This window comes from Ovis aries, chromosome 2, assembly GCF_016772045.2.
Source record: "Ovis aries strain OAR_USU_Benz2616 breed Rambouillet chromosome 2, ARS-UI_Ramb_v3.0, whole genome shotgun sequence".
Classification (NCBI taxonomy): domain Eukaryota; kingdom Metazoa; phylum Chordata; class Mammalia; order Artiodactyla; family Bovidae; genus Ovis; species Ovis aries.
The window spans coordinates 240062225-240081221 of NC_056055.1; the positions used below are offsets into that span (position 1 = coordinate 240062225).

Consider the following 18997-nt stretch of genomic DNA (forward strand, 5'->3'; position numbering starts at 1 on the left):
GATGAGGCTCCCATCAGGGTCTGAGAGATTCTCAAGGCTTCTGACAGAGATGGGAGTGACTTCCCAGCACCACTCAGGCCCACCCTGTTTTTGAAGAAGCGGGGAGGCCTACCCAGCTCAGAATCCTGGCGGGAAATTCCCTATCAAGCTGAGTAGCTCTCCTTTTCTTCTCTTGCCCCTGGTTGTTGAACCTTTTACTCAGCCAGGTCTGGGCTGCTCACCTCTTCTTCCAGTCCCATTTGAGTCCCAGATGACAGAGACGTCAGTGGCATCAGGCTTGATGAGGGTAGGAGAGAGCCAAGTACTTCACTTCCAACCCACTGTGTCCTTCACGTCCGGCCAGCTGCACACAGTCCCAGAAGCCCGAGTTCCAAGTGACCTAAGACTGAGGGACTGTGAAGGGATAGGTTGGAGGTTTGGAGCCCAATTGAGGTGCAAAATACGAGTACTGGTAAAATGCTCTGGACTAGAACACAGCAAAGTTGAATTTTTTTTCTCCCCATCACAAACCCTGAAGCAGTTACAGAGGAGGGAGGTGAGAGGGCCCTTCAGAGTCATCCCAAATAAGCAAATCTAAAGTGGTGTGCTCACTGTCCAAATACGGCTTCAAGAAACGTTCCCTAGCGCTCCCTTTACTCTGGATTGTCACCTCTGCCCGTACATTAATCCTGGAGCCTCCACGTTGCTCTGTGGGGTCACAGAAACAGCAAAGGAGATGTACTGGGACAACTCATAAGTCACACCAGTGGTCACATCATCGATTCTGAGCTAAAAACCAGTCCCCTTTACAGTCAGACAAGGAAATTTCAGGTTAACTTTATTCTGGAGGAAGAAAAGGGGGAAATGTATCTTCCTCTTGCCTTCTCTTTTAGCAAATATTTATTGAATACCATAATCTGATGTATTTTTAAACACTGTACCTAGCCACATATTGAAGACTCTGTGTTTTCAGAGTCTGGGGTTTCTTCTTTTATCCCTAGACAAAATCTCTATATTTCTTGGGAATTCCTGGGCAGTCCAGTGGTTAGACTCAGAGCTTTCACTGCCAGCAGACCCAGGTTCAATCCCCAGCAGAAGAAAACTAAGATCTTGCAAGCTGTGGCCAAAAAAAGGAGTTAAAATTTTTCAGAGAGCAGTAAGGGGAAGATTGGGTGGAGATGAGAGATGAATCAGCCCTCTGACAACCCCAGGGCGATATACCTGTCTGCTGCCCCCAGAGACATTCCTGGCTCCTGACTCAGTGGGTAGGTGGGGCTAGGGGGTTTGTGAGAGGAAGGGCACTTACCCCTGCAGAATCCTGCCTTCCTCAACCCCTCTCCTCCTACACACAGCAGGGCTGGGGGTGAAGACCCTAAGAACAGGGTGAAGAATTGAAAAGGAACAGAAGATGTAACCAGAGAATTCGTCCACTACACATTTTTTTCTCATTTAAAACATCTCCTTTTGCTGGGCCCTGGGGTGGCTTTAGATTAAGTAGAGAAAGAAGCCTCTCTTGATTCTTAGAAAGTCCAAGATAGGAGCAGGACAGCATAGCATAAGGTGTTTCTTTTCAAATTTATTTTTAACTCATGAAACTCCCAATATACAAAAAAGGCATATGTGTGGCTATTTTAGCCAAAGTGTGGGGAAACTGGGAAACCCCTGACCACTGAGCCCGTGCCCTGTGGCAGCTGCTAGGGAAACCTCTGAGCAAAGTTTGAAAATAGCCATTGTGGTTTAAAAACCATGAGCCTTGGAGCTGGACCTGTTCTACTCCCCGAGCACGTAAGTCATGTGTAACCTGGATTATTAGGTTATTTAGCTGCTCTGAGCTTCAGTCTCTTCATAAGCAAAACCGAGGAGATAATATGTAAGGATTAAGGTATGAAACCACCTGGCATATAGCAGTCACACTGTGTGCTCTTAACAACTGTTTTCTGTTCTCTAGGAAGAAGCAAGAATAGGGACTTTTGGTCAGAAGAGCAATCTTGGTGCTAGCATCTGAAATTAAGTTCTTCCAAAAAGGCACTGGACACTTGGGCAGTATGTAAGTTTGTGTGTGAGTCTCTTGCCTTTCTGCCTTTTTGGAAGGAGCCACAGTAGCCTGCCTGACCCCAATGCCTTGGCCTTCCTAGGTACCTATTTAGTCCTGATAAAGTACCTTAACCCCTACACCTTGCTTCCCATCACCTACCCCTGTGGATTGACAGAGCCAGTTTGAACTTTGCTCTCTGAAGTAACTACATGTAAGAGAGAGAAGAGTAGATACCTTCTCGAGAAATCTTAGGTTGCAAATTTTCCCCATACAAGGCAAATTCTTGGCAGAGGAAGATCTTTGTAAGCCCTGGGTCTCTGTTTCCTGGGGGATTATCCAGCAATACAGAAAGGATAGGACTCTGTTTACTTAACTCTTGGTGAGCCCAATCTCTGTCTCCAGCCTTGCTTTATCCCCGAACTAGTTGTATTTCCATTTCCACAGTAGAGGACCTGGTACTAACCTATGTTAATTTCCAGGCATTTGGAAGGATGATTTTAAAACTAAGTTTTGAGCTCCTTCCGGTACACGAAACCTTGCTGGAGACTCTGTGGGAAGGAGTAATGGGACAACGTTACCATTTTAAGGGAGCTCTCTGGGGAGTTAAAAAAAATAAACCCAGGACATAATTGCAAAGCTAGAGGTAGAACCAAATAGATATGAAACCATCGCTGAATAAATATACCTAAGAAGTGAAAAGAGTTGATAGGCTAGGTAGCATATCCAAAGCTCGGTATGTGTTAAAGGGAAAGGCGTGGTGGCTAGTCTTTTTTTGACCTGAAGATGGCTTTGAAATTTGGAAAAGTTTAGAAGAAAGTGATCAAGTGGAGAGGACGATGAGAAAAGAAGAGTGGCCACCATGAAATTTCCATCGGAACTTTGCATTCTTACCGACTTTGCCCTCTGGGGCTGATTTTTTTTTAATTGAGCATAATTCACAGATCATAAAATTCACTATAAAGTTCACAGTTCAGTGGTTTTTTTTCCCCATATATTCACAAAATTGTGTGACCATCATGCTGCATGCTCAGTCGCTCAGTCTTTTCTGACTCCTTGCTACCCCATGGACTGCAGCCAGCCAGACTCCTCTGTCCATAGAATTTCCCAGGCAAGAACAGTGGAATGTGTTGCCATTTCCTACTCCATCACCACTATTTAAATCCAAGAAGATTTTATCACCCTAAGAGAAATTTCATACCCAAGAGCAGCAGGACTGAAAAAAATAAATTTTAAAAAAATTTTATTGGAGTACAGTTGATATACAGTGTTGGGTTATATAGAACTGAAAAAATTTTAATGTCAAATTTAGGCCAGGAAAAGAGGATCAGAATGCCCACTGAGGCCCCACCCTGGGTAACCTTAAGAAAGCTTTAGATAGAAAGGTCTGGGACCCAATTCAGAAGCTGGTGCCTAAGGCAGCTCACAGCTAGCCTGTCTGGTGATATTCCAAACCATAGCATCTGCTTTTAAAATCTGTCAACACCAACAGGCTACCTTAGAGTAGCTCGTTTCTTTCCCCATAGAGGCCAACCATGGGTGGCATAAAGGGAGTAGGCAAAAGTCAAATGCAGAGAGAAAAGAGAAGAATTTGCTTTCCCAGGACCTACCTCATTAAGAGAAAGTCACCAGACCTGTCTGGTAAGAGAAACCAGGTCACTTCCAAAGCTGAGGGGAAGTCACCTGCTCTTTCCCAGAGTCTTTGACCGGTTTGAAACCTTAACACCTAATACCCTTCTGAAAAGAGAAGACAAGGGACCCAGAGAGCATCTGAGTGGTCCTGCCAGCGTCCCGTGAAGAATTAGAAATTCTGATAAGAGCCTTTTAGTCCATGAGTGTGACCAAACTTGGACTCCACCTGATGAGGCTAGATGCAGTTCCCCCAGTATTATCAGGTGAAGGACTGCCCACTTGTGTCAGGCCAGTATTCTCGGGTGACCCAGTGATCAAGAGGGTTGGATTTGGCAGTAAAGCTGTTCCTCAGGACTGGGCCTGATTATTCTGCTTTTGGCACAGAAATGCTAGATAAATCCTGGACTACCGATGCTGGAAGGATTAATAATAGGTAACATGTATAAATATGTATTATGGGCTACTTTACATACATTTATTTTTCTCAAACTTCACAGCAACTTTTAAGAGGAAGGTACTATTTTTTAATCCTCACTTCACAAATAAGGACAAAAGGTAAGCATGGTTAAGAACCCTGGACAAAGCAGGCTTGGAGTCAAACTAAAAAGCCGTTAGTTCAAGCCCCCTATGATACAGAAGGTAGAAACTGAGGCCCAGGGTGGGGGTTAATGACTTTTCCAAAGTTGGTGGCTCAGTCGGTAAAGAATCCGCTTGCAAATGCGGGAGACCTGGGTTACCTCCCGGGTTTGGGAAAATCCTCTGGAGGAGGGCATGGCCAGAGAGGAGCCTGGCAGGCTGCAGTCCATGGGGTCGCAAAAAGTCGGGCACCACTGAGCGACTAAGCACATAGCACAGGGTTGCAAAGCCAGTGAGGGTCACATCCAAGCCTCCTGGCCACCAGGTCAGGGCTGCTTGGGCTCTAGAGTGCGATGGAGACACCTTGGTGGCCTTTTCCCTGCCCATACTGCCAGCCAGGCCAGGCCCAGGCACCGCCGGTAGAGCGGATGACTCAGAGGGCGGGGACTGCTTTTACCGCACTACCCCGCCCCGTCCCGCTGCTCTCAGGATGTAGAGCTCTCGGGTCTGGCGGGTGGCAACTCGTCCGAGTGAAACCAGGAAAGCTCCGCCCCTGGCACTCGGCGGGTGGCGGGGGCCTCTTCTCCCGGCTGCGTGTCCCGGCGCCTGCAGGGCCCGGCGGGCGATGGGGAGACGCTCCCAGCTCGGTCCGCCGCTCCTTCTCCTATTGGTCAGTCTGGCCCCGGGGGCGGTACCATGAGCAGCTCCTTCCCGTGATTGGATGATATCAGCCTCGGGCCCGCCTCTGGCCTCAGGCTGTGAAGGTAGGGCTTCACTAGGCGGCCGAAGGCGGAGGAGCGTCGCTGCTGGGAGCAGAGATGCGGGGGCGGTGGGTTTGGCCCGCCGCGGCCGAACCCGCTCTTGGCGGCTCTTCGCACTCAAGTTGCACTTCTTCGTCAACGGCCTGTTTTATTTTGTCCCCATCTCCGAACATTGGAAGGCGGTCTTCTCCTCAGACCTGAGCTTTTAATGGCGGCGTCATACCCGCCCCCTGGTGATACTTCCCTCCGCTCAGATCTGATGGGACTGTTCCCCGCTTTCAGGTCTGAGGTGCTCAGTGCCGCTCACTGCGGCGTACCCCTCCGACCTCACCCCGGAGACTGTCCCCTCACACCTGAGCGCTTCAGCCTCCCACCCCACGTTCCTGGCAGAGGAGTCTCCAAGCCGCCTTGGCGCTGCTCACCCGACCCTCCCGGGATAGGACCAGTTTGAGGGGACTAGACCAGACCCTGATGGAGAGGGCTGGATCCCCAGCCTCTCTCCTGGCTCCAGAGTCTTGCCTGCGAGTCACTGAGCCAGCCCCAAGGAGGTCAGGGTCTCTGTAACTCACACACCAATCCCTGTCCCGCCCTTCCGCAATAACTGAAAAAGACAGGCGGAGTGTCACAGGGCAACTTTATTGAGAGGAAACATGGTCACACCCAGCAGACATGCTCTCCCTCTCATCCTGGGTCCTGGTTGCTGCACAACACACACACACACACACAGGCGCACACACACACCTTCATCACCAACCTCTGCCACACAGTTCGGTTTTCAGCTCTAAGGATGGGACACTCCTCAATTCCTAAGATCCATAGGTAGCAGGGGCGGGAGGGGGTTGGAGTGGGGAGGAAGTGGTCAGGGTGGGGGGGGGGGTGTCTGGGACGGGGGGCGGGGGTGGAGACAGAGCAGGGCTGGATGATGACCAGTGGCCAGGAGCCCCTGACAGCTGCAGGAAGTATGGAATCCTCTGGCTCCAGGGGGACTCGGCTCTGCTTGTTCCTCTCTATGGAGCCTTTCTGAGCTGGGCCAGAGCGTTTGGGGAGAAGGGTCGGACCTCCCACCCCATACAAGTCCTCTCTGCCGGGAGTGGGGGACTGGAGCGGGCAGGGTAGGGCAGGGCGTGCAGCGGGTGCGGCTCAGCTCTGGGGCTCCTCGGGAGCCTCGCCCCCTTCTTCCCCAGCGTTGTCGGCCGTCCACAGCGTCAGGTTGTCTCGCAACAGCTGCATGATGAGGGTGCTGTCTTTGTAGGAGTCCTCGCTGAGGGTGTGCAGGTCGGCCATGGCCTCGTCGAAGGTGGTCTTGGCCAGAGAGATGGCCTCCTCGGGGCTGTTGGCGATCTCATAGTGGAAGACGGAAAAGTTCAGGGCCAGGCCCAGGCGGATGGGGTTGGTGGGCGGCATCTCCTTCTTGCTGATGTCCATGGCCTCCTGGTAGGCCGACCGGGCTGAGTCGATGATGCGCTTCTTGTCGTCGCCAGTGGCCACTTCGGCCAGGTAGCGGTAGTAGTCGCCCTTCATTTTCAGGTAGAAGACCCGACTTTCGGCGTCACCGGCCTCCTTGATGAGGTGGGTGTCCAGCAAGCCCAGCACTGTGTCGCACACGCCCCGGAGCTCCGTCTCCACCTTCTCTCGGTACTCTTGCACCTCCGGGCCCTTCTCTTCCGAGCTTTCTTCATTGCTCTTTTGCTCGATACTGGACAGGACCCTCCACGCCGCCCGCTGGCCACCCACCACGTTCTTGTAGGCCACTGAAAGCAGGTTGCGCTCTTCGCAGGATAGCTCCTCGCCCTTTTCCACAGCGCTCTTCATGAAAGCTGCCATGTCTTCATAGCGTTCGGCCTGCTCGGCTAACTTGGCCTTCTGGATCAGACTGGCTCTCTCCATGGCTCTGGGGACAGGCAGACAGGCGGGCGGCGGGCTAACTGGCTGCCTCGGAACCAAGGCCGGGTTCTGTGCCTCTCCTGCTCTCTGCCCGCCTTTTGGCTGGAAGGCCAGGCCCAGAGAAGGGTGGGAGGGGCAGAGGGCGGGGCTAGGGCCCCGGACCTGCCTCCCTCTCCTCTTCGCCCCCACACCCTTTCCGCTCTTCCTTAAAGGTAAAAGGGCTTGGATGGCGGGTAGGGAGGCGGGGGCCGGGGGTGAGTCATCCGGACTGTCAGCGGGAGAGATTTGGGCGTTGGCCTCACCTGCACCGACACCTTTCCAGGCCCCAGGCTGCCCGCTCTGGTTCAGGGCTTCTATTACATGCCTACCGTAGGTAGCTGTCCCAGTTGCTGAAATCAGATCCTCCTTCACCGTGTTCTTACACGGGTTGAGGATGGCTTCAGCTACCTGGCCGCTATGGGCCTAGGCAGAGCCCATAAAGCCAGGTGCAGGAGGATGCGGTTCCCAGTCCTGCCAGGTGTGTTTCCCATATTGGTTCAGGAGGGATAACTCTTTGTTTAGGTAGGGCGGTAGCTAGCTTCCCAAGCGCCTTCATACCCATGATCTAACTTAATCTAACCTGCTCTGTCTGTGTGAAATGGGCAAGTCTGTGACACTACTCCCACTGTAGAGGCGGGACCGCTTTAAGGCTCAGAGAAAGATGAGAGTTGCTCACAGTCACACAGCTACTAAATTTGGCTTTGCTCCCATCAAGTCTTTTGACTTGTGAGCTCCAGACTATTTAAAAGTGACATGCAGGCTTCTTCCAGAGTCTACCTGAAATGGTTCTACCCACCACCCCTCACTCCTCCTCAGGATCCTGTCCCCTCTGAGCTCCCAGAATGCAAAAGTGGCAGCTTTCAGAGTGCCACTTAATGAGGTGTTTAACGAGCGGCCTCTGACGCTCTGGCCTAGCCTTTGTAATTAGTCACCCAGTAGGTTTTTTGGATACCTTCCCCATCACAGCACAATTTTCCCTTTCAAGTTGGTGGCCTGTTGCCACTTGTCTGAGGACTTGCCCTCTGGCTGTCCACACCAGGTCACCTGCCCCCCCTGTCTGCCATCATGTGTCAGTGGGGCGCACAGAGGGTGGGGACCCAGCTCACTGGCTGTTCCACTTTCCTGCCTAACTCAGCCCCGCCCTCTGTCAGAGGCAGGGATGCCCGCCACCTGGGTACCCTGCCCAGCTGGGTACCAGGAGGGGGGGAAACGCTAGCAACTGGGGAGAAAAGACAGGACCAAGGCGATGGAGGCGGCTGTGATGCATGTCGTTTCGTTTTATGGGGCAGCAGTCCCAGCTGAGCGCTGCCTTCCTCTTCCCCCCAGCTGAATGAGCCTGCCTCTCAGAAGTTTCCCTGCCCTTCCCTCTGACCACGGCCCCACTTCTGATTCCTGGCAGAAGCTTCAGAGATGGAGACTTCTCTGTTGCCAATCTTTTGTCCCTGTTCACTGAGACCCTGTCTCTATGTCAGTTGAAATTTTCACCCAAAGGTGTTGGCATTGCACCTAGGAGGGTGGGTTCCTGCTTGTCTACTCTACCTCTAGCCAAAGCTCAGATGGGGCTCGGGGTGGGGCTCCTCTCTCTGGGATCCAGCCAGTTTAATGCTTGAACCAGAACTATTTCACAAGCCTGTCCCTCCTCAGTTCCTCTTGGTGTCTGAACACCCACCCTCTCCTCCTGGAGGGAGGCTTAGGCCAGAACTCTGAGGCCCAGAGATGAGATCTGCCTCTTTGAAGGGAAAGTAGGGACATGTCTGAGCTGATGCCATGTTTCCCAAGGAAGCAAGCAGAAGGGATTTTAGGCTTGCCATCCTGAAGGCTCTGCCTAAATCACATCACTGACAGAAAACAATGAAAAAGAAACATACTGGAATACCAATTTACAGTGTATGTTTAGGTAGTAGGATTCTAAGTGGGTTTTTTGTTTTCCTTTGACTTTCCTAGTATCTTCAGGTTATCAGTGGTGAATGTGTATTATTTTTCTATGACAGAACAGCCTACAGTCTTGGAATCAGACTGCCTGGTTTCAGTTCTTACAAGCTACTGTGGCTTTGGGTAAGTGACTTGGCCTCTATGAGCCTCAGTTTTCCTGAATAAAAATGGGGCTTGTTGTGAGAATTAAATGAGTTGATGGAAAGCACTTAGCAGAATGGATGGTAACTATTAACATCATGTGAAAAGAAAACCGAGCCTTATTATAATAAATATACACACTTGAAGCACTAATATGGAGCTGATTTCTATGAGATAAGGAAGGGCCGGCCCCAAACCAAGTCTCAACCAAAGGCTAGACCCTGCCCAACCAGAGAGACGATGGATGAATGGTCAGAGGCACTCACTCAGCACTACCTCCGCCCTCTCCAGCTCACACATTCCTCTGGCCTCCACAGGCCTTGGGCCCTCGAGGACCTTCCTTGGTACTAGTCATCCAGCCTGGGCTTTCCCAGGTCCTGGGGGAAAGCTGGAGATTCCAAAACATTAGAAACCTGGAGGGCAGGGCCTGGTAGACCCAGGGATTTTGCAGCTGTTTCTGTCTCAAGGCAGGAAGACTTACTTCTCTTCCTACCACTCTCACCAGAGACCTGGTGGCGGCTTACACCACAAGCTCCAGGTCCTCAGCACAGCACTGGGCATGGGAAAGGGAGCCTTGTCCCTCCTTCCCCTCCCCTGCTGAAGCTCAGGGGTGAATTTGGGAGCCAGGCTACCTAACACCTCCTGCCCGCTCTGGCCTGTCAGTCCTGACTCAGTTCCTGTCTCAGGCACCTCCCTTTGCCTCCAGGCCTCCCTTTCCCAAGTCCAGGAGCCCAGGCAGGCAGGAGGCAGCAGGCCCTGACAGGGCATGGGGTTCTACTGTCAGCCGCCTGAGTCAGCAGGGCAGGAGTGGGGTCTGCAGCGCAAAGGGGCTTTCCTCATCCTGCCTGCTACCTCCCCACTCTCCCATAGAGCATCCTTCCTACCCGCAGGATCAAAGCCTCTTGTCCCACAGACAACCACTCCTTCCTAACTGGTAATAACAGGCTTTGAAGGGTTGTGGCATAGAGAAGGCACCAACCAGTTGCTATCTACCTCCATTGAGAACAAGGACAGGGCTCTGATTGCAGCAGGAGGGACGCTGGTTAGACTTCAGAGTGAACTTCCTCGGAAATTTTTTTCAGTTTTGGAATGATCAATCAGGTAACTAGAGGAAACTAAAGTGAAAGAAAGTGAAAGTGCAGTTGCTCAGTCGTGTGTGACTCTTTGAGACCCCATGGACTGCAGCCTACCAGGCTCCTCCGTCCATGGGATTTGCCAGGCAAGAATACTGGAGTGGGGTGCCATTTTCTTCTCCAGGGGATCTTCCCGACCCAGGGATTGAACCTGGGTCTCCTGCATTGTAGGCAGACGCTTTAGAAGAAACTAAGGGCTTCCTCAATCCCTGGGTCGGGAAGATCCCCTGGAGAAGAAAATGGCACCCCACTCCAGTATTCTTGCCTGGAGAATCCCATGGACAGAGTAGCCTGACAGGCTACAGTACATTGGGTCTCAAGTCGGACATAACTTAGTGACTTGAAAGAGAGAGGGGAAACTATGGTACCTTCTCCCATGGTTAGTTGTGAACAAGAGTTCAGTTATTCAGCTAAGAGCTCACTCCACTAGTTGGCTGTCTTTGGGAGAGATATTAGATCACTTTTAAATGACTCAGCTATCTGAGTCTTGTTTCCTCAAGGCACTGCTGTTTAGAGTACCCTACGTCTGCTTGGCCATTCTAGGACACAGTGTGGAATTACTGGAAAGAGAATGGAATGAGGTCTGGGTGTGGAACTGCATCCCAGCTCCATTATAAGGCCTTGAGCAGGTCCATTCCTGTCTTTTGGCCTCAGTTTCCCCATCAGTTCAAGGAGGCCAACACAGATCATCACTCAGCCCCTGCTAGCTCTGAATGACATTCTTTGATATTAAGGTTTCTCTTCTGAGATCCCCTCCTTCCACCACAGCCATCTTCATTCCTTGGGTGGTGCAGAAAAGTCAGAGATTGGGAGAGACATGAGGCAGGTGCAGATCTTGGATTTATCAGCTGCGAGACACTGGGCAATTCCTTAAAAGGCTGTCATCACCTTCTTCATAGGTTTAGGCGAGAGAATGGGCCTCGGCGTGTATTCTGATGTGGGGTGTCAGCTGGGGAAAGGCAAGATTCCATTATCACCCTGGGCTGGACTCAGTTCAGGGTGGGACAGTCCCAGACTGGAGTTAAACCCGCTGCCCCAGCCTGGACTGGGACCTCTCCAAGTTCAGAGGTCAGCTAAGACTTGAAGGTCTCTGGAACTGAGACCAGGAGTTCTGGAGGGGCAGAGTGAAGACAACCCTAGCCGCTCTGCCTGTGTCCCCTCTGGTTTCATTGTGCCTCTTTTTAAAAATCTCTAGAACGGCTCTGACCAGTTGACTAGGCTGGCATTGAGGATAAGCCAGATGATCTCCTGCAGATTCATCATAGGCCCCAGCCCTGGACCCCAAATAAAGGTGGTACCAGACACTCAAAGGTATGGCAAGAAGATGGAGATCTTTATTTTGGTTTAAAAAAGGTACAGGACAATAGACAAGCAGCCCCCCACCCCCACCCCGCCATGGGCTCAGCAGATTCCCTAGGCCCGCCTGGTTGCCTTCAGTTCCTCTGAAGAGCTCAGGACTGTCAGCGCTAGCCCGGCCCCTCGGTGCCTGAAGCAAAGGGGGACAGCGTCCTCCTTGCGTCCTACCCGCTGGGTGGGGGGCGGGGGGGGGGCGTGGGAACAGTGTCAAACCAGCTGTGCTCAGAACAGTCACCAAACTTGTTCAGCAGCGTCATCAACACTCCAGAAGGCTCCTGAAGAAACCTGCTCGGCTAGACTAGAGCTCTGCCTGATCCTGGGGTGGGCAGGCTGTAAGGCAAGATTCCTAGAGTCTTGACTCCTGACAGATCTGGGGAAGGGGAAGGAAGGTGGAGGAGGGGAGGGCGAGTTTCAGCAGAGTCTGACATCATTGTGCTGACAGCTGCTTTCTGGCCTTCTACACTCTGGCCGTGTACGCGGAGTGAGAGCGGGGGCAGAGAGGCCAACTCCTGTCTCCTCTGGGGGGTGCTCTAGAGAGAATACGTGTGGGGCAGGCTTGGGGGCAGACCCTGTAGGCACAGACGGTGGCAGACGGGCCACGGGTTAGGCAGGTGGAGGTGCGGGGGGCCTGGTGCCCCCCAGGCCGCTCCTGGAGAGGCAGAGAGCAGCAGTCCTCAGGAGGTCCTTAAGCCCCCGCACACACTGGAGATCCCGGGCAGGACAGCAAAGGAGGAGAAGAGAGAGGGTTAGCGCGATGGGGAGGAGAGAGGAGGCTGGCGGGGAGCAGGGGGTGGCCACAGCACCTGCGTCTTCCCCACAGAAGGGCTGAGGCTCGGGCAGCAGGCAACCAGGCAGAGAGAAAACGGGCAGGTGAGAGAAAAAGCTCAGCAGGACAGAAAGCCAGGACACAAGTTAGTGACCGAGGGCCCCCTCGCGCACCAGGACCCGTGAGAGCAGGCCCCAGCGCCTCAGGGCAGGTACGCCATCCTCTCCCGACCTCGCCCTTCACCTCCTGCTCCAGCTGGAGAGCTGCTCTGCGTGAAGCCACTTCCTCCGTGCAGGGTGGGGCGGCTCCTAGCCCTGCGCCCACACCCCGGCCCTTCCGCTGATGGGGGGTAGTCCTGAGGGCCCTACCACCGCCAGCACACACACTGCACCACACACCAGACAGATGAATGGGCCCCGTGGGGGCTGCGAGGCATGCGATGAGGATGGTATGGTGTGTGAGGGGAGCGGGCAGTGCTGCTGGCCGACAGGGGAGATACAGTCTTACCAGCTAACCCTCTGCAAAGAGGCCTGTTAGCTCCCCTCAGGCTGTGCAGGAGATGGCAAAATCCTGACAGGTGTCCTCCTGGGGGAGATACCAGAGAGGTGGGCCAGGGTTACGAGCTGTCTGGTGGGGCCCTGCTGCCCAGGCGGGGGTGGGGGCCAGGGAGGCTCTGGCTCTCAAACTGGAATCTACTTCTTTACAAACATTTTCTTAGCTAAGCAGCCACTGGAGGTCAGAGTGGAAAGACAGAAAAGAAAGAAGAACTTAGGGGTCGCAAGCCCCCAGGGCTGGAGAAAGTAGAGGGCATGGAGAGAGGACAGGATGGCCTTTTCTGCCCTGCCTGCGGGGGCCTAGCTACAGCCCTCTGTGCTCAGCCTCCAGCAAACAGACTCCAGCCAGGAGAGAGCTTCAGCTGGAGCACTGGGCTGCCTGCCCTCTTTCTGTCTACCCAGGCATCACCAACTCGATGGGCATGAGTTTGAGCAGGCTCTGGGAGTTGGTGATGGACAGGGAAGCCTGGCATGCTGCAGTCCCTGGGGTCGCAAAGAGTCAGACACGATTGAGTGACTGAATTGAACTGAAGAGGAAAGACCAAGTTTGGCTAAAAGAACAGAGAGCTGCCAGTTGGGGGTCTCAGCAAAGAAAGAGCAAACAAAAACCAAACCAAAGCAAATCAATTCTTAAAAACAAAAATTTTATTACAAGCAGGAACAAAGAATACTGGCTTAAATAAAAGGCAGGTCGGAGTCCCCTCCTCTAGCCAGCTTCCTCCCCACCCCTCACTCCCACTGCAGCAGAGCCCAGGGCCCTGAGGCTGGGGCAAAGTGGTTTCTCCCAGAGAGGACTCTTGGTGGCTGTGACTTCTCAGCTGCCTGTGACCCACCAGGCTCTGGAGCAAGGAAGGACAAGGTGCGGGGACTTCCTATGTCCTTTTCCAAGGGCTTTGGCCCTCTTAGAGGGCCAAGGAGGGGGATGGAGAGACAATTTCCTATCTATTTTGACAAGAAACTGTCGCTCCCAGGAGAGAAGGGCCATCCTCTAAGTTTCTGGCCCAGATTTAGGCCAACCTTCACTCGTTTCAGCCCACCCTGGTCCTTCCTGGAGGGAGGCCCTCAGTTGGCCATGCTCTAGCCCCTGGCGCTGGGTCCCATACTCAGATTCTGGAGGAGGGGGTGTGGTGAGGCAGCCACTCCCACAGCCATGAGCCCATCCAGCTGACCAGGCCCCAGCCTGTCTGGGCAGGCCCAGCTGGAAGCCTGACCTGGGGGCTGGGTGGCCAAGTCCCAGCCACTGTTTGAGGTCCTTGGAGGGGGGCAAGGAGGATGGGCCGGACTGCAGCAGGAGCCCAGGTGTCTCCTGTGACCAATGCTCACAGTCCCCGTCCCCACGGCTCAGGCCGCTCCTGCTGCTGCCACCACTGGCTGGCACCCAAGGGCGATGGCAGAGAGTGAGCAACCCAGGGGGTGTGGGAGCCAGCCACATTCGTACAAGAGCACACACACGCGCGCACACACACACTCGCTCACTCACAGCCAGAAGGTCTCTTGTAATAAACTTATTAAAACTAGGGTGCCTTCAGATAATCCTTCACCTGGCACTACAAAGATAGCAATGTGGCTGACTTTTTCTTTTTGTCTTCCATTAAAAAAAATGCTATGTAGAAAAGAGGTCTATAAAATTGTGCAAAATACCCAGCATTAATAAACCCGTTTCAAGTATTGCCAGCATGAGTAAAACCTGCCCATCCCCAGACCTGACCTGGGAGGGAGGTGGTGGTGGGGGCAGGTTGCGCCCTTGGAGAACCCTCCATGGGCAGAGGGGGGCGAGGCTCCCCCTTCCTAGTGTGCTGCCCAGGAATCATGCAGGAGCTGAGGTCTCGGGTGTCTGGCTGGCTGATTTGGCTTCCTCTGATGCAGGCTGCTCCCCCCCACCCACCCCCAACTCTGCCCTCTCTACCTGGAGCCCCAGCTCTAGTCTACTGGCTGACTCCATACAAAAACAAAAACGGAAGAAAGAACAACAGCTCTCCCAGAAGGAAGGAAGGGGCCCAGACGCCCAAGCAGCCCCCAGAGGCATCCTCTCCGACAGCCTGCTGTCTGGAGCCGACTTCTCCTCAGTCCGGCTTCACCCACCTCGGACCCCGGCTTAGCAGGGCCCAGCAGCTCCCCGACCTGGGAGGCGTCACACTCAGTCCACAGCCTCACTCACACAGGGCACGGCTGGGCAGAGGCTTGGCGTGGTCCGCTGGGCCTCAGGGGCCCTGGCCTCTCTCTCCTGTTAATCCTGCCACTGACCAGCTGGGGGAACTTGGGGCCCCCGGCCGTGTGAGCCTGGTCTGGGGAGCAGAGGGCACAGCCATGGCACAGTGCGGGGAAAGCCACGCAGGGTGGGAAATAAATACGAAAAGACTCAAGCAGTCTTGGGCGGCTCTGCTTCCCTTCGGGTGGAATGGGGAGGAGGTCCTGGCAGGTGTGAAGGGTGGCAGGTGAGTGCGGAGGGGCAGACAGGCCAGCAGGTGGCAAGTACTGAGCCCGGTTCATGGGTGGCTTCCTACCATGCTGGCATCAGGCTTGGCTCCGCAGGCTGGCTCGTCGCTTCTGACGGGCGAGGGCAACACGGTGTCAGACTGCACAAATCCCCTCCGGTCAATCAGGCTTCCAAAAGACAAGGTGGGGGGACACATGAGGGCCCTGCCTGACACCACAGCTCCAGGCCGGGGCCTGGACAGCTGGGTCCATCTCCCAGACGAGGCAAGACCCGGCCCTAGAAAGGCTGCTCCAGTTGGTGGCTCAAGACCCTTCCTTTCTGGAAGGGCCTTCTCTGTACTCTGGACACCTGGCTTTGGGCCACAGAATTTATCCACTGTTAATTCAAACTGCCTGGCTTTCTGTCGGGCTCCCAAGCTGCAGGTGAGAAGAGCAAGGACGAAAGGGCATTGGGAGATCCTGCAGTTCCTACTGTCCTTTCCCCAGGGGCGGGATGGGTGACAGGCAGACGGGATACTGGGCGGGAGGAGGTGGGGAAGATGTGAGGAAATCTTACCCCACCCCCAACCCGCCCCCAGGGCTTCCAATTGAACTCCCGAGCTGGACATCTGGCGCCCCCTAGTGTCCGGACAGATGGGGCGTTTCCCCGCAGAGCTGAGCCACCAGGAGGGAGAGGAGGCTCCACCCAGTCCAGCCATCAGCACCGGACAGCAGTCCCTCAAGGTAGACACAACATTCATTGTGGTTATCCCTGGGGAGTAAGATTACATGTGATATCTACTACTCTTTCTGATATTTTGTACTTAATTTTTTTCTACAATGAGCACACAGGATTACAAATTACAACTCTACTGAGTTCCTTTCTATGACAAGTGCCCTGAAAGCACACAGCAGGGGATGATGGACAGAGGGCATCTTTGGTGTGGAGAGATCAGTGATTCCAGAACCTCTTTGAGAGGAGTAGACTCACAGAGCCACCCCACCCCACTCCACACACACACACCGCACCCCACCCCCACCCCCCGCCCGCTCCCCGGCTTACCTGGGAGGTAGGGGGCCACACAGCACAGCACAGCAGTTGGTGATGACACTTTTATGGCTGTAGGGGTTGACAGAGGCCTCGCCACCCCTCTTGTTGGACCACGAGCCTTTGATCTGCAAGCAGGAAGGAGCTCTGAGTCAGGTACCTCCCTTCATTTCCCCGGTTCTAGAGGCTGGAAAAGACCAGCAAATTCTGAAACCAATTCTAGCCTATTGCAGGGAATGTGCCTTTACCCTTTAGTCGTTCTGTGAGAATGTGGAGGACCGCTGGGTGTTGGGGAGGCACCCAGAAGAGGAGGCAGAAGTCAGAGCAGAGCCAGAGAGACGCCTCCAGAGGAAGCTTTCGCGGTGCATCCTTCCTTCTCTTACCAGCCACGCAGGAAGGAGGCTAGTGCAAGCACCCAGGGCTCAGGCTGACCTGGCTGTGAACTCTGGTTCTCCCAGACTTGCTCGTGACCCCGGACAGAGCACCGTTTCTGAGTCTCAGTTCTCATTTGAAAACCAGGGAACTCTAGCAACGCTGGCGGAGCATGAGATGAAACCCTGCCCCTCTCTAGCTCCACGGAGACCAGCAGTGAAGGAGACCGGCTTGACTGCACCGTGGAGTCTTCCAAATGTATCTGGCCATGACGCCCTTTTTGGCTTAACCCCTAGTGATATCCTACAGAAACAGCCCCCAGGAAATCACCTCAGGGGAGGCTGGCTGACGTCATCTCTGCTCTGTACCAATCACCTGGCATGTGATACCCTGTCATGCCTGTTAAGTTCCTTTCTCCAAATGACAGGCTGAGGTCAAGGAACGTATTTTCTGTTGGTTCATGGGCCTCTGAGCAATATTAGATGCTGGCCCTGGGACAGATGCTCTCATTTGCTTTTTTGTTGTTTGGAAGGATGGGAGGGGAGGGGTCAGATCTGGCCCAGGGATCAGCACATAGTGGGCGCTCCAACAGACAAGGTTTGTTGGTAGAGATCTACAAGGCAGCAGGTGGAGTGGGGAGGCTGATGGAGCTTCAGGCTTCTCTCTTGACCGCCCCCCTCACTAAGGATGCCTCAGAGAGCCCCAGGACTCCCTGAGAACAGTGGAATTGCTGATGTCTCCAAGGACAGCGTGGTGGGCCTGAGCTTCCGAGTGCAACCCTGGCTCTGTCCCTTTACAGCTGGTGACCTGGGGCAAGTCACTCAGCCATCAAATGAAGAAAAAGCATCTCTGTTCCTCTGCCTCAGAGGCGAAAGGACCCAAAGAGATGATGGAAACTGCAAGAACTCTGGAAATGGTAATGAGCCGGCCAAATATGAGGATAGCAATGGGGTCAGTGCTGGTCTGGTGGGGTTAGGGAGAAAGCAAACTTGGGGACCTGCCCAGGGTCTCCCAGAGCCCAGCCCTGAGCCCTGGAAGGAGATCCTGGGCTACCTTGTCTGTCTGCCCGCATCTGCCCAGAAGTTTGGGGGTCAGGGCTGCACTGTGGCTGCCCAAGCTCCTTCAGCCCTGCCCCGATCCCAGGATCTGGCCCAGGGGTAAGCTGCTGCTCCAGCCTTTACTCACATCTTCATTAGTTGTCAGGTTGGAGGCGACGAGGTAAGTGTGAAACCCTGAGAGGCCCAGGATGGACCAGATGGAGAAGAAGCAGATCACCAACTCCAGCACGGTGAGCAGCGCAGTCAAGGACCCACACGGGGACCAGGGCTGGGAGCCTCCCTCACTAGCCTTTCTCACCCATTCCTCTGTGCAGCTACTCCCCCAGAAGGGAGGTAAGTTTGTAACCATCTATAATCTCAGCAGATCCCCTCCTGGGCCACAAAGAGGGTTCAGGAGCACCCAGAGGACAGGACAAGCCCAGGGTCATGGACAGAAGAGGGAACTGAGGGTTTCAAACACCAGAGCTACGGACAGGGCACAGTCCAGACAGCTGGGTGTCTAAGGGGGCTCCTGGGAGTTCTTGGCAATTCCGGCCCCACAACAGCCCATTCAGAATGGGCTCTAGCCTGGGGGTGAACAGGAGCAGCTGGCACGCTGGATTCCAGAGGACAAACAGCAGCTCTATCCCACTGCCCTGTTTACAGGATGTGGTGTGGGGGCCTGCCTCAGGGAAGGGGCCTCGAGTCCCACCAGGGCTCCCCCTTGCTGACAAAGGATATCTCGCTGGTGTCTCCTTCAGAGTGGAGAGGAAGTTGCTTCCCTGAGAGCCTGGGGAGGAAGAGACAGGAGAGGGCGCGGCTCAGGGATGGTGGCCAGGGCGCCTTGAGCTGGCTGCGCTTGCCCCCGGGCCCCCCGCTCAGCCCCGGCCCACCCGCACCATCACCCCCAACTCACGCAGCGTCAGGTGGGTGACCACGCAGGCGAAGATGAAGGCCGTCAGGAAGGAGAGGGAGAGGATGAACGCGTAGAAGAAGCGGTAGTTCCGTTTCCCCACGCAGTTGCCCACCCAGGGGCAGTGATGGTCGAACCGCTCTGCAAGGGCCAGGGAGGCAGGTCAGCGCTGGGGCTTTAGCGGCCTCCCGCCACAGCGGGGTGACCCCACCCCCCGGCTCTGTTCACATGCGACTCTCAGTTCCTCGACACTCCTGGCCTCTGGTCCTTCACCCGCCAGTTCCTCTGTGTCTTGGCTGCGAGGCGACATCCTTGAGAAAGTTCTCCTTCAACCTCAGAGGAGAGTGAGGCCCCTGTTATTTGCCCCACTGCCCTGGAAACTTGTCCTTTGCAGCACTTTGCCTACATGGGCTTATATGTTTATTTA

At 54.4% G+C, this 18997-nt stretch overlaps 2 protein-coding genes across 8 annotated transcripts in view; both read right to left on the reverse strand.

Annotated features, from left to right (window-relative positions):
* Window positions 1-5600: 5600 nt before the first annotated feature.
* SFN (stratifin) lies at window positions 5601-6925 on the reverse strand. Its single transcript, NM_001009208.1, is given in 1 exon segment — window positions 5601-6925. A coding segment is annotated over 1 exon segment (747 nt). The 5' UTR covers window positions 6868-6925; the 3' UTR covers window positions 5601-6120.
* A 4070-nt stretch (window positions 6926-10995) lies between these two features.
* Window positions 10996-18997, reverse strand: part of ZDHHC18 (zinc finger DHHC-type palmitoyltransferase 18) — a 28499-nt gene continuing 20497 nt past the window's right edge. The window contains exons 4-10 of one of the 7 annotated variants that reach the window (XM_042244498.2): window positions 18574-18711; window positions 18399-18447; window positions 17806-17908; window positions 16264-16376; window positions 15290-15389; window positions 12739-12816; window positions 12083-12167 (exon numbers count right to left, since the gene is read on the reverse strand). In XM_042244498.2, coding sequence (XP_042100432.1) covers window positions 12775-12816; window positions 15290-15389; window positions 16264-16376; window positions 17806-17908; window positions 18399-18447; window positions 18574-18711 — 545 coding nt within the window. In that variant the 3' untranslated portion in view covers window positions 12083-12167; window positions 12739-12774. The other 6 variants (XM_042244496.1, XM_042244495.1, XM_042244500.2 and 3 more) reach the window with 6 other exon arrangements.